At 35.3% G+C, this 16,376-nt stretch overlaps 1 protein-coding gene across 1 annotated transcript in view; it reads right to left on the reverse strand.

Moving 5' to 3' along the window:
- The window catches only part of LOC150108861 (pre-piRNA 3'-exonuclease trimmer-like), a 509,147-nt gene that overhangs the window by 33,258 nt on the left and 459,513 nt on the right, over window positions 1-16,376 (reverse strand). Inside the window, exon 22 of the mRNA XM_090403827.1 lies at window positions 12,553-12,651. Within this exon, the coding sequence (XP_090259953.1) occupies window positions 12,553-12,651 (99 nt within the window). The remainder of the gene's footprint in view (window positions 1-12,552; window positions 12,652-16,376) is intronic.

Here is a 16,376-nt window from a genome sequence, read left to right on the forward strand (position 1 = left end):
AACGCCTTCCCATGGAGTGAACCAAATTTTTTTAGTTCTGCAGCTATTATAATGTGAAACCAAGATTGAATTATTGCTTCTATTAATTGGGTTTTATTGGTGGGTTGCTTCTGACTAACAAGTTTCTTTAGTCGGCTCCATATATTTTCGATTGGGTTAAGGTCTGAGCTATTCCCAGGCCATTCCAGCAGTGGAATAGGATTATCTTGAAACCACTTTTTGCACACAGCAGCAACATGACATGGAGCTGAATCCTGTTGAAATATAAATGCTTCATTATCTTGGAAAAGATCACGTGGGGAAGGCTTCAGTTTGGGCTCAAGTATTTCATTTATGTATTTTTGAGCATTTATATTCCCATTAATCACGCAAATTCTGCACACACCTTTTGATGTCATACAACCCCCAGATCATAACACTATTGGGTGTTTCACGGTAGGTGTAATGCAATCAGGATGCAAATCTTCTCAGATCCTTCTCCTTACGTATTTTATGCCATCACTACCAAACAGGGAGATTTTGGTCTCATCACTCCAAATAACACTGTCCCATTGTTCCGCTGTCCAGTTAACATGGGTTTTAGCACAGTTTAATCTTTTCAACCTTTGTTTGAGAAATAAAAATGGCTTTTTTCGTGGAATTCTAAATGCTAGAATTCCTGCAGTCTGCGTGGAACAGTCCTTGCACTGAACTTCACATTGTATTACGCCATTTCATCTTGTATACACCCAGATGATTTTCTTCTGTCACGTAGGCACAGTCTCTCAATTCTTCTATCATCACTTGCTGTTGTGCACCTTTTCCTGCCTTTATCAGTCTGGTTTTGTAGTGACTGAGTCTCCTTATACCTCTTCAAAAATTTAGAAATGCCACCTTTGGCATTTAATTGGTGGAAAAAAAGTTTCCACTAATTTTTCTTCTAATTTCTTTATAACTGTACCTTGTTCACTTAATAGTACTATTTTACATCGCTTTCTGGGTGACCAGTCAACTCTTTGCGCCATTTCTTTAATTTTATTACGTTTTATAAGCTCACTAAACGAAAGAACACACACAAAAAAAAAACCCAACCAACTTGATAGCAATCACATAACACACTGACAAATGTCCTCTTCTCAGCTCCAATATTGGCTACATTCGAATGAAGGAAAGCTACTTCATATCAACCTAAGCAAGTTGTGCTTCTTTTTTCTGGTTATTTGGCTATAACTTTTCATAGAATACAGATAATTGAACAAACTCTGTTGCATTACATTCTTGATTAAATTATCTTTCCATTGATATATAATTTTATGATATTACGCCAAAAAAAGTGGTGTTATGAGCCATCAAACCTCAAAAATACACTTTTTCCAAAAGGTTTCCACAATTCTGGCCACTAGTGCAGTTCATTATGTATTCATTATATTTCATTACAATACCGATATTTAAGTATATTAGTCATGATCTATCATAACTAATACAAGACTTCATGAAGTTAATGTAGACTCATCATGGAAGTACTCAGGCAATACTGAACCTCAAACTTGTGTAATTCCAGGATTTACAAAATATTCCACCATTCACATAGGCTATTAGCATATTAACATTATTACGTGGATGGGCTAAAAGTTGGAATCAATTCATTCATTCACCACACTCCATGCAAAAAATCCAGTCCAAACACACTCTTAATACAACTTTCACAGATGATGCCTGGGTCTCTGACTATTGTCATATACAGTGGAACCTCGGTTGTCGAACATAATTTGTTCCTAAAGGCTGTTCGGAAACCGATTTGTTTAAAAACTGAAACCATTTTCCCATAAGAATTAATGTAAAATGGATTAATCTGTTCCCGAACCCCAGATGATTGCTTATTTAAACCTTTACAACAGTGCTTCATGCATAAAATCGTATACAAAAACAATGAAAATGCATAGAATCTTACACAAAAAGAATAAACACAATAAATAGATAAAATATAGACAAAAATTGATCGCCTCTTTATTTCTGAGTATTGTACAGATCGTTGATTTCACCATACCATACTGAACTGCATATAGCAAGATCCGAGACACGAAAGCTATTTTTTGTTTGGATATGATTTCTTTTTTCACCTCTATCTTTATTCTAACAACTTTTATTTTTGCTTTGCTGCTATCACTATCCTCCTTCGGCCCAGTGGTGGCTTATTTAATAATAATTTATATATAAAAAAAAAAAAAAGCATAAAACACAAAGAAAATCAAGAAAAGGCACTGAAAATTCAAGAATGCAAATGAGTTTAAGGGGAAGTATGACAGGTATTGCATGAATAATGGTTAGTATGCAATGTTGGGTCTCAGATGATGAGTCTTTTGACTCCATGGAAGCAACTTATAATAATAATAATAATAATATACAATAGGTGTCTTAAATCAATGAATTCTCCAGAAATTCCAGCAGGTGTCTGCACTGAGTGCAGGCTACGGCGTAACTGACGCTCTCCCGCGGAGAGCGTCAGTTACATAATCTCAGCCTGTAGAGCACATGGTTGCTGGTTTGCCTGTTTGGGAACCGAGATTCGTTCGGAAACAGGGACGTTTTTTGTTCGGGAACCGAATTGTTCGAGAAAAGAGGCATTCGACAACCGAGGTTCCACTGTATTGAAAAATTTCCTTTGTGTCAATTTTATAAAACTCCTTTAATATCTTATAACTTTCAATCATGTCTCCCTCTTTTCTGCTTATCAACTAAACTTTGTAATCCACACACCTTCAACCTATCCTCATAGGCTGCATTCCACAGACCAGCTTAGTCACTTGTCTCGGAATCCTCTCTACCATCTCATGATCCCCAACAAACCCAAGCGACCAAATTTGCATACAGTAGTCAAGATGCTGAATTATAGCTTTATAAAGAGGGATAATAACTTCCTTATCTTTCTTGTTTGCAAAAAAAGTATTGCAAAAGTCAATAAAATACCTTGGATGTTGATTTCAATATCCAAGTAATCCTCTGAGCTATTTTATCAACTTTTGCAATATGCCTGTGAACTTTAACTCTCTGTCCACTATTATTCCCAAGTCTCTAGACTCATCAACATGATACACAGTATGTAACCTTTTGAACCCGAAATGCATAATCTTACGTTTTTCAACATTAAATTTACAATTATTATCCTTTTCCCACAAGGCCAATTTATTTTAATAATCGTGTATGTCACCTTTATCAACTATCCACAGTTTTGCATCATCAATATCCCCATCTCCTTAAAACTTTCCCTATATCATTGATATACAAATTAAAGAGTGGTAGCCCTATTGCCGAATCCTGAAGTATTGTACTAATCATTCTCATTCTCCTAGATTCCACTCCACCATATACAGTACTACTCTCTGATGTCTGTCTGTCTGTCAGCCCTCCCCCATCCACATTACTAGCTTCATATCCATTCCCATTTGCTCTAACTTTTGTAATAGTTTTCCACGTGGTATTCTATCAAATGCTTTAGCAAAGTACAGCAGTATCATAGTGTAGCTATTTCTTTTAAAAAATTCCACTGTCACTTTATTATAAAATATGAATAAATTACTAAGACAGGGCCTACCTTTTACAAAGCCATGTTGTCCACTATAGAGTACTATATCCCTATCCATCCACTGTTGGATTTTACCTTTAACCAGCTTTTCCAATAATTTAACGATCACTCCTGATATATCAATAAGCCTGTAGTCTGCTACCTCTGTCTTGCACACCATTATGCATTGGAACCATCTTATCCTCTTTCCGCTTCCTTGGAACCCTGTCAGAGCTGAGACTTAAACTGAACATTGATATTTTTCAATATGCTAAACACCTCCTGCTCGACTACCTCAATTTTGATACGCATCTCTGTCACATCAGTAACTGTAAAATCTCCACCTGAATGATGCACTTTTGCAAAACGATCACTTAGCAATTCAACTATTTCTTTTGTCTCTGTCACCTTCCTACCATCAGCACTGATGAAAGTTATCTTACCATAATAATTTTTCCTCTTATCTGCTACATAATAATAATGAAAAAAAAAAAAAACAACTTTTTTGGGTTTACTTTGGCTTGCTTAGCTAATTTTCTCTCATAACCTGATTTGGCTTATTTTACCATATTAGCTACCCTTCTTGAACTGTGTGCCGCTCACGAGTATGCTGATTACCTTTTTCTTCATATTCTTTCTAAAGTGTTTTTCTTTCTTTCTTTCTTTCTTTTTTTTTTTTCAGCTCTTGCTTAATATCTCTACTTATCCACTTAATCCATACTTGGTCTATCCTTTCTTGGATATGCATTCTGATACAGCTTCTCTTAAACAATCCCTGACCATTTCTCATGCATTACTGACATTCTTACTTTGTAACTTCTCAAGCGATGGCACTACCCAAGATGCCTCCTAGGTCTGTTATAATTACTAGCTTTATAGTTCAACATACACCTTTTTCCTGTCAGAGAATTCCACATGATTAGCAACTTCCCAGAACAAGACTGCACGTCTCAGATGGAGGCAGAGTTTGGTTACGAATATACCTTCTGATGCTATTATCAGATCCAACACTCTCAAACCCCTGGTTCCATATATATCATGTTGTTTTAGGTAATTATCCCTTAGCAAATGTATAAATTCCATTTTTGTCTTGCCATTCCCCCTTTCATCCCTCCAATCTATGTCCCCATAGTTGAAGTCTCCCATAATAACCACACTCATGCTAATCTGCTGATGCATGGCATCAACATCTTTTTGTGGACCAACCTGGTCTACAGCAGCAACCAACAATAATTTTGTCTTATTGGTCTCTATCTCATACCAGACAGCCTGAAATGAATTATCTTCCCCAGACCCCAAATCCTCTTTAACTTCTAATTTTGTTGGCTGTATTTCTTCAGCTAATACTACACCACTATCTTCCCTGAAAATGCAATACCCTTTACATTCTATCTCTGTAACTACAGGATGGTCCAATAATAACCACACTCATGCTAATCTGCTGATGCATGGCATCAACATCTTTTTGTGGACCAACCTGGTCTACAGCAGCAACCAACAATAATTTTGTCTTATTGGTCTCTATCTCATACCAGACAGCCTGAAATGAATTATCTTCCCCAGATCCCAAATCCTCTTTAACTTCTAATTTTGTTGGCTGTATTTCTTCAGCTAATACTACACCACTATCTTACCTGAAAATGCAATACCCTTTACATTCTATCTCTGTAACTACAGGATGGTCCAATAATAACCTTTTTATTTATAAATTTATATACATTTTTATATATATAAAAATAATAATTTTATTTATTAATTATTTTTATTCTTTTTTTTATAATAAAATATAGAACCTGGAGATTTTTTATATTAGTTATGCAAAACTACTTATTTTAAACCCTTCATGACTATGGGCCATCCTATATATAATTTTCTGTCAACCAGGTCTCACTGATACTCTTCTCCCTTATTCCTGATCCATTTGAATCTGAAACCTGTGAAATTGCATTCGGAACTACATAATTATTTCTGTACTCACACTCATTTATTCCATATTTAGCCAGACACGTGCTTGACTGCATTCCCCCTATTTATTCCATATTTGGCCAGACACATACTTGACTGCATCCCTGTAAACTTCAATTCTCTGTCTACCATTATCCCCTAGTCTCTAGCCTCATCAATGTATCATACAGTATGTAACCTTTTCAACCCGAAATGCAAAACCTTACATTTTCCAATATTAAATTGACAATTATTATCCTTTGCCCACAAGGCCAATTGATTTTAATAATCCTGTAAGATATCTATGTGTACATGAATTTGAATGTCTCCTTGGATCCACAGTTACTCTTGTGTAACGTCATTACCAATCCATTTGAATCTGAAACCTGTGAAATTGCATTTGGCACTACATAATCATTTCTGTACCCACACTCATTTATTCCATATTTTGCCAGACACATGCTTGACTGTATTTCCCCTAATATAGCTAGTCTTCCTGTTTCTGCACTTCTGAACTCTCACAAAACAAAACTTTATCTGAACATCTAATTCCAAAACCGTATATTGCTTTCTTTCTCTGGAATGTTGTACCATACATAACTTGCTGGTGTTGTTTAGACAACAATCTTCTGTCCATTTCACTATTCTATTATCCAGCCCCTTGTACACCAGTACCTGTGATTTTTACAAATTCATGTAAATGAATTTGTAAAAATCCTACCTTTTACAAATTCATATCAACTATTATAGAGGATCTTTATGGTTATCAATCAGATCCTGCATTCTTTTCATAATCAATCTCTCCAATAACATGACCAGAACTGCAGTTATGGAAGCTGGTCTATAACTTGAAACATCTCTTGGTACAACTTTTTGTGCAGCTGCTTTATTTTGCCATCTTTACCCTCCTTTGGCACTCCATAATGCAAAATTGAGTGCAACCAGGTCACAACCATATTATTATTATTATTATTATTACAAAACACTTCCAGAGAGTCCAAAGATTCATCGAGGGAGGGCACCTGCTCTACAACACTCCGTCTCCACCATTCCTCTAACGGCAACCACCTTCATCACCTACACCAGCAGCATCTACCACCAACCACCACCACCATTTTTTTCACAGACAATAATCACAAACATCCATGCCCATGGCGGGATTCAAACCCACAGCATTTTGGGTGGAGAGCAGATATGCTAACTACTCGGCCAATCAGGATGGCTTTTGGACTTTTGGATATTTAAGGCTTTTGAACATTCCTTAAAAATGTGGTGATATTTTTATTTAATAATAACAATATCTTAATAATATTAAATTATTAATTATTATTACAGTAAATCCTCAATTTAACGGACATCGGATTTAATTTTCAGACAAAATTTCCAGTCCATATGTCACGTGAAAATTAACACCCTATTAATTTTAAAATGCTTTTAACTAAGATTTGCTTATAATTAAATTAACAGGTTATTTTTTGTTATTAATTTCCTGTTATTTTTAACAAATTTTGGTGAATAGGCCATTATGTTGGAAAAACACTGTAATAATTTAGCCGACATAAATGAGTCACTGCTCAAAAAACATGTTCAGTGAATGATTAGGATGTGATCACACCAATTGCACTGTAATTGGTTCTTTTGTCGTGTGGCGTGACTTTCTGTGGCAGTTTTATTACACACATTTTCGTATGTAAGTTAAAAAAACTTGATAGTTTTTTCAAATCAGGATTACCTAAACTAAGCGCCTCAACATCGAACATTAACTTCACATTAACTTATCTAAAAGTGTGTGTAAAACAATTTTTTTTGTTATTACAGTGCTAATATTGATAAAATTGCAGTATAATATTACAGATATTTTTATTTCCAAAAAATTTGCGCTTTAACAGACTTTCGATTTAACGGACACCCTTAGGCTCTATTAGATTAAATCGAGGGTTTAATGTATTAATTATTAATAATATTATTAATAATTAGTATATATAATATATATAATTATTAATTAATAATATTCAATTATTCTTTAATAATAATATCGCCACAATATATCATCATATCACAATAATGTGTGCATGAGAGTGAGTTTTTGTGTGAATGAATTTCTTATCTTATTGCTGTGTTAAATATCAGATTCATCAAGCATCAGTCTACTTCCAACACAGCAATCAAACCAATAAACAATAACTAACTGGTGTCATTCTCAGATAAGCTTAATGAAAAGCTTTGAGGATACAAGCTGAGACATTACACCTCAACTGGGATGAACACAAAGAAAAAAAATTATTACAACTACAGCATTTAAATGCATTAAAGCAAAATTTATAAATATATATATATAATTTATTGATATTGTATATATACTGTAAAATTTTAATTTTATTCAATAGCAACTGTAAATTACCAATTATAGTTACTATTTTTAATCTAGATATAATCTTTAAATTTATATTAGTAATTCATTATACAAAAAATAAAAATCTGTGTAATCTTCATTCTTAATATTAGAACAATATGTGTTGTAAATGCATAATATATAAGCAAAAAATTATTATTAAAAAATATATGGAAATGTAATGCAGAAAATGAACAATATATTATTATCATTATTAAGAGAGACCTTCAGGGAGTTAGAGACTCATCGAGGAAGCCACATACTACACACACCAGCTATCATACTTATTGTGGAATTCATTCACACTGCTTGCACTCACAACATCCATAAATTGAAATCCTGTGTGACCTTTTCAGAAGTTTGTAAGTCTCAATCATATCACCCCTCTTTCTCCTGTTTGCTAGAGCCTGCAGTCTACAAATTCTCAATCTGTCTTCATAATCAGTATTCCATAATCCTGATATAATTTTTAACACTGTCTTTTGCACTCTCCAATATATCAGAATCACAATGGAAACCAGGAGACCAGACCTGCGACCAGACCAGAATAGTCCAAAGTGAGGTCTTATCAAGGCCTTGTAAAGAGGCAAAATGACATCCTTATCTTTACATTTCAGCATTGCAATTATCTTTTGAGTTGTATTTGCAATACAACTCTTACAACTTAGTCTGCTGACACATGGGCCCTGAACTTCAACTTCCTATCTATTAACACTCCAAGATCCCTAGCCTCATCAGTTTCTTCTAACCTAATCCTACCAATATAATATACGACATTGGATATCTAATCATGCCAAAGTGAATGGCTTTAGATTTACTGACACCCATTTTCCCATGCCCATAATTCCAGTCTATTCAAATCATTCTGCAAAGACTGCATATCAGCAGCATTCCAGATTACCCTACTTATTCTTGCATCATCAGCAAATAACTATATGTCGCTTGTCAAATCCTTCCCAATATCATTAATGTACAGATTCAATAACAGTGGACCAAGCACTGATCCTTGTGGTACCACTTGTTACCTTAACCCTTGCAGACTCAGATTCCCCGTATACCACTTTTTGATATCTGTCAGTCAGCCATCCTTTTATCCATGCTAATATTGTATAACCCAAACCCATTTTCTCCAATTTGTGCAACAGTCTTCCATGCTGTATTCTGTCAAAAGCCTTAGCAAAATCTAAATATGTAGCACTTAATACTAAAACATGTAAAATAATATGCTGAAATGTCATTCATGATGATTATTATTTACATATGTAAATTTTTAGAAAGCAATAAAAAATTACTATTATATATATATATATATATAGGTATCTCCATGGAGTTTGAAGACTCGTTGCTAAAGCCTCACACTAACTCTATTCACACAACACCTATCATGCCTATCCTTGAATTCACTTGACATGGCACTAACAACGACCCATGCACCACATTTCAAGCAAAAAATCTAGTCTCTGACATCCTGATAATTATGCTTGTACTCACTTTTCAGGGATGACCATGTTTGTCCCTCTACCTAAATCACATACTGAAAAATATTCTCTGCATCAATCCTATCACACTCTTTTAGTAACATACTTTTCTAACATATCCTACTTTTCTGCTTATCAAACCACAAATCCTCCATCTATCCTCAGCTGAAGCATTCTACTTACCACTAACCTTCTTAGTCACCTACCTCTCGATACTTACCACCTCAAGAAATCCAGGTAACCAAATCTGTGCACAGTAATTCAGATGCAGTATCAAAGCATTATAAATAGGAATAATAACTTCTTAATCACTGATTTGCTTGTCAGTATATTTTTCAATAACCAAATATGCCCTCTAAAATTTAATTCTCTACTGATCATTGCCCTTAAATTCTTAGCTTCACAAATTTCCTGGAATCCACTTCTGTCAGTGTGGAACACAACTTGTAATATTTTCATTCCAAAGAACACACTTTTAAACTTTTCTACATTAAACTGGCACTCATTTGTTCATAATGTCAATCTATTTAAATTATTCTGCAGAATCTCTACATTGCTGCATATAACTATTACTTTGTTCAGTTTTGTATCTTCATATTTTATTAATAAACGAACAAATTAAATAGCAGCAGTCCAAGAAAAGAGCCCTAGAGTACACTACCAGCCACCTTCTTTCTCCAAGGTTCTATTCCTCCATATATATTACTCTTTGGAATCTGTCCATCAACCATCCACACATTAATATCACCAGCTTCATATCCATACTGGCTGATTCAATCTGTATAACAGAGTTTAACTTGGTAACCAAATGAATGCCTCTACAAAGTTCAGCAATGTCACTATATAGCCACTCCCTTTGTCCAACTCAACTGTTACTCTAATATAAAATATGAGTAAAATACTAAGTCATGACCTGCCCTTCACAAAGCTATAATTCCCTCCTCTCATAGTGTGTCATATACCTATCCACCCATTGCAGAATTCTGCCTTAGTCCTACTTCTCAAATACCTTTACCACCACTCCTAAGATACTGATCAGTCTATAATTTGTATTTATGTCTTGGAGTCTTCTTTATGCAACAAAACAATGCTATCCTCCCTTATCTCAGCTCTGGTAAGAGATGCTGCCAATGTTATTGCAATATATCATCCAACTCCAAATCCTCATCAACAGTTGGTCTGCTCAATACCTCACACTTCTGGTTTATTTACTTCTACTCCCTGTAGCACTTGCTTACCTTTTTGAGCACTTTGGGCTTCATTTATGCTGAATATATATGATATTTTCAGAGTAGACATAATACAAATAAATCATATACATCTAGGGAAATAATATGCAATTTATGCAATGCACTTCCATATTTTTACAAATATTGTAATCCTTTTTGATACTCATTATGTGTAGTTCCACAAACTGTTAGGACTTTCAATATACAGATATTTGTCCTGTGTTTCTATTGTATTATTTTCCTGTTCTTTGAATATTATTATTTTTATTATTAGGTGCCACATCCAAGGACATGTGACAGAAGAGCACTCCACAACCCTTCAGTTACACATAACGGTACCAACCAACATCAACGTAATGCCATCTACACCCCTTCCCCCAATGGTTGGCTGAGTGGTTAGTGTATCCACTCTCCAGCCAAAAGGCTGCAGGTTTGAATCCTGCCCTGGGCATGGATGTTTGAAAATGCAAGTGGTGGTGATGGACAGTAGATGCATTGGTGTAGATGATGCGGTTGGTGCATGAGTTTGAGTGGTGGAGATGGAGAGTTGTAGAGTAGGTGCCCTCCCTCAATGAGTCTTGGACTCTCTAGAGGTCTCTACTACTACCACTAATAATAATATAAATTTATCTGATATCTTACGTGTTCTCACAAAAATAATGGAAATATCAAAAATTCAACTCTGAACAATTTTATCCTGTATTTTATTAAACAATTATAAGACCATGCTACCATAATGTATATTTAAATGCATATTTTGTCTGGCAGATATGCTTGTGTTGGCACAATAATTTAAAATTATAATAATTTTTGTTAATTTTATGGCTATTTAGCCTATTTTTATTTTAGGAGTGCCCTTTTTTTTATAATGTATTTTATTCAACCATGCTATAAGACCATGCTACCATAATATATATTTAAATGCATATTTTGTCTGGCAGGTATTCCTGTGTTGGCACAATAATTTAAAATTATAATAATTTTTGTTAATTTTACAGCTATTTAGCCTATTTTTATTTTAGGAGTGCCCCTTGTAAGGAACACAGTTGAATTTTTATTCAACAATGTTATTCTTCCACAATCATTTCTCTTCCTACTGGCCACATAACAAAAGAATTCCTTAGAATTTTGTTTGGATCTCAGGGCCAATCATCTTTTCTCATATTACAGTACTCATATCCACAAACTGGCATCAGACCGGTGAGGCACTATCTATGATGCTGCAAAATCCTGAGATGGAAATACTTCCAGTTTTTCAATGCTTCCCACTGCCTACATTTCATGAACACACACATACACACTGTTGTTCCTTGTCTGCCACATTTTAAACTATGGGATACATTCATGCTTCATACACAGCAAGCTATGAAATCACCAACTAAGTTATAAGAATGTTTGAAGAATATTAGCAATGACATAAGGAAATTGTGATTATGAAATGCCAGGAATGACTGGCTACAATTTTTTCTTGTTAGATAATAGAAGAATGATCTATTAACCACTTGGATTAACTACGACCACCTTGCTGACATAGTGGAGAAGCAGTTTTAACAACCGAAATGGCCATATATAAGAAATATATCAAATAATCTATGCTTCATGTTCATACTATCCTAATAATATCCAAATGTTATTTTAATTTCAATGGACACTTTGCATCCATGTATAGTGATATCTCAATTGTACGTGCTTCAAAGGAATGAACCCTCAATTGACTGATTCTTGAATGGGTTGATGTGTCAACTGACTTCTGATTCAACACCCTTCAATTTTCTAGCCTGCAAAGTGTCTCCCATTTTGGTTGGATAATTGAAGAATTACTGCATTTATTGACAAGTAAACATGTCAAAGTTGATTAAGAAAGAGCAGCAGTCCTACTCCGTACCATGATCTTTAAATTTTTTGTTTAAGAGTACAGAAAAATATTTAAATTACATAAAAAATATATTTTTTAATTATGTGACTTACCAGAGAAATTTCCGAACAGTCTCTGAATGGTGAAGAACATTATAGTTGGATATTTTAAGCCGTTCATGATTACTAAATGTCCTCAATATGCTCTTTGAACTGAATAAAAGAGAATAAATCTCTATACACAATATTTATTATGTAACTATTTAAATTATATAATAATTTATGTAATTTAAAATGAAACATGGCAACCCATTATAATGAGACAGTATAACATTTATATTAAATGACATACTGTTGTTTCTCATAATAATATGTTGTAATGGTTCAGTTTTTAAAACTTATATGTTTAAAAGCAAAATATAGTCAACAAATAACTGACCAGCATCTGCAACGCCTTTTCAGAAAATAAGAAAAATTTAAGTCAGCATCGCATTATTATTATTATAGAATGTTTTTCTTTGTGTCAGTTGTCTCTTCTAATGCCTCTAAAAATTCCTCCACGTCATTCTTAGAAGAATGTTCTATAGTATCATAGGCTCATTGATGAGTTCTTCATTCTGATATTTGCCCACATCGCACTACTTAATACTGCCCATCATTCCTTGTATTTAAATTAAACATGCCACAAAATATAGAGGTTGTATAAAGTCATAAAAATATATGCAATCAGTGTTAATTCAACCTTGGTACCTCTCCTGGCTCTGGAAAAGCACACTTCCTTTTGGACATGTATAGAATGCTATGGGAAGAGCACTATCCAGATCCAGAAGAGATACTGTTATTGCCGTTAGGGGGAGAGTTGTTGGTAGGCCTATATCTGAAGAGCTGCGAAAGATAAGTAATTTAGTTTTAAAAAAACAGAATTATTAATTAACAACTGTGCTAGAATTATAGTATATTGTGGAGTTAATCTGTTTAGCATAAAAAGTTTGTTTTAAATTAGTGTTAATTAGTATTTTGATAAGATACATATGTAGCGTAGCACATGGTGCCAATAAGAAAAAAAACAATGCCGTCCAAATCGCCTTTTTTGTTGAATAAATTTAACCCAAGGGATTTTGTTCAATGTAACATCTGTGGGATGTATGCTTTCCTGAGAGCGGCGGGAGTTTGATTCGAAAATTATAGTGGTGGGAAAGTGTGCCGAAAGTGTCAGGAATGTAAGGATTTGAAGTGTGTCTCAGGTTGCGAAATTGATTTAATGAATGAAAGCCATAATGTGATATGATAGAAATCTGCGATGTAGTGCCAGATAGTATTGAGAGCGGTGTTGAGGTTGAGAGTGAAAGTAAAAGTACAGAGTGTGAGAATAGTTTGAGTGATAAAAAAAATGAGGAGTTAGTTGCAATGAGGGAGATCGCATGGTTGCATGGAGTGATACATAGGGCGAAGCAGCAGCTAGAGCGATTACAAAATTGCTTACTGAGTGCGTCAGTTAATGAAAGAAAGCGAGTGCATGATAAGAAAAATGAGAGCATGATTGGTAGTGAAAATGAAGGAATGAGTGTTGTATGGTGATTCACTTGTAAGAGGTGTAATAGATGAGAGTTCGAAAAAATCGTACGTGCCGGATGCGAAAATTAAGGATGTAAGTGAGGCTATTAGAGTGCAAAATCAGAGGGTGAAAGAAGTGATAGTGGTGGCAGGAACGAATGATTTGAAAGGAGATAAATTTGCTATGAGAGAAGACTTGAAGGAATTACTAGAGGTAGCAAAAGAAAAGAGTGAGTGAGTTAAGATAGCGAGTCTGTTGCTGCGGTATGAGAGAGAAGAGTTGAGAAGAAGGGCCATAATTGCAAATGACTTTATGCGCAGGTTATGTATGAGGAGTGGTGTGTAGTTTGTGGACGTGTGGAGTGAGTTTGATGGGAGAAAGGACTTATATAAGATGGATGGATTGCATCTGAATGGATTTGGTGTGCAGAGACTGGAAAAAGTGTTCCTGAATGAAGTGAAAGTGGATGTGCAGAATCAGGGAAACTAGAACTGTTAAGGCAGGGGGGGAGTGCATATGCAGACATCAGTGAGGTAGTTGAGTGTAAGAATGTGAATAACATGCCTGAGCTAGTACGAAGGACAACAAATCAGAAAGGATAGTTAGTATAGGGCATCAAATAGGAGTGGGACTAACAGGCTTCTGCACTTCATGTATACTAATGCCAGGAGTATTAGGAACAAGAAAGAAGAATTTTTGGCCTTGGTTGACTCTTCCAGACCACAGGTTATTGGCATTAGTGAGACATGGCTTACAGAAGATGATATAGCTATTGGGATAAAATGTGAAGGGTATAGTGTGTTCAGGAGCGACAGAGAGAATAAAAAGGGAGGAGTGTTATTGATGATAGCTGATGAACTGCAGTCAAGGAGGAAGTTGAACTGCAGGATAGCGAAGACAGCACATTTGAGGCTATTTGGTGCGAGATTGAGACAAGCAGAACAAAATATACAGTTGGGTGCTGCTATAGACCAGGTGATGGAATAGATGGTGGAGATAGTATGCATACACAAATAGATGCAATGAGTGGAAGGAGGGTAATTATTATGGGGGATTTCAACTATGGTACATTGATTGGAAGGAGGAGAGGACACATGGGAGGAGAAGGAATTGGATTTTATGCAGTTATTAAGGGATAACTCCCTGAGACAGCATGTAATGGAATATACTAGGGGTTCGAGAGTGCTTGACATAGAAATTGCATCTGAGAATTTGACTGTAATGAATATGATCACTTAACCACCAACTGGTGAGAGTGACCATAAGGTTTTGACCTGGAAGGTGGCCAAATGTGTGGAATTATCAATTAAGAAAGGGTACATGTGGAAGTAGCGGGCTGGTAAGTATGACAAGCTCAGGAGATTGCTTGGTTCAGTGCCATGACATGTAAAACTGCAAGGGTTGAAGTTTGATAGTGCATGGGAAGTGGTAAAGGAGTGTTTGAAGGAGGTAATGGCTGACTGTATACCTAGAGTCTGGATAGTAAATCAAGTATGGGTTAAATGGATGAATAACAGCATTGAGATGAATTAGAGCTTGAGCTGCAAAAAAAGAAACAATTGTGGAGAGAATTTAAGGAGAAAAGTAACCTGCAGGCACACGAACAGTATAAAGCACAAGCCAGAAAGGTAACGAGTGTGGTAAGGAAAGCAAAAGCTGATTATGAAAGGAAATTAGCCACGCAAGCTAAAGAGAATCCCAAACAGTTTTTTCGATATGCTGCAAATAAAAGAAAAAATGTATATGGCAGTATGATTTTAAGGAATGCCGATGGTAGGGAGGTAAATGGATTAGTTGATATAGTGGAAATTACTGAGCGAGTACTTTGCAAGAGTATATAATTCAGGTGGTGATATTGCAGGAATGAAAGATCCAACAAGTTATATGGGAATTGATGTGAATGAAATGGAGGTGAATAGTATATTACAAAACCTTTGAATACATCTGCGGGTTTGGATGGTATACCAGCTTGGGTCTTACGTGAAGTGGCAAAAGAATTGTCAGTACCCTTGACGATTTTGTTTAATTTGGGTCTCAGGTTTGGGTTTGTCCTGAGGGGGAATGGAAAGAGGGGAAAATAGTACCACTGCATAAGGGAGGTTCCAAGACTGTTGTTGAAAAATTATCGACCGATCAGCATATCAGGAGTCATTGTCAAGGTTTTGGAGAAAGTAGTCAAGAGAAGAATACAGGAATCGATAGATGATAAAACGGGATACTGTATGGGGGACAGCATAGTTTTTTTAAGGGTAGATTATGCTTCACTAACTTGCTCACGTTTTATAACACAGTGATGGCTGAGCTGGATAAGGGTAATGGGTTTACAGTCATATTGCAGGACCTTGCTAAGGCCTTTGAACAATGGTGTGTTGGGACTGGCTCG

Source organism: Typopeltis vanoorti, chromosome 2 (assembly GCF_054136105.1).
Source record: "Typopeltis vanoorti isolate ZY-2024b chromosome 2, IOZ_Tvanoo_1.0, whole genome shotgun sequence".
NCBI lineage: Eukaryota > Metazoa > Arthropoda > Arachnida > Uropygi > Thelyphonidae > Typopeltis > Typopeltis vanoorti.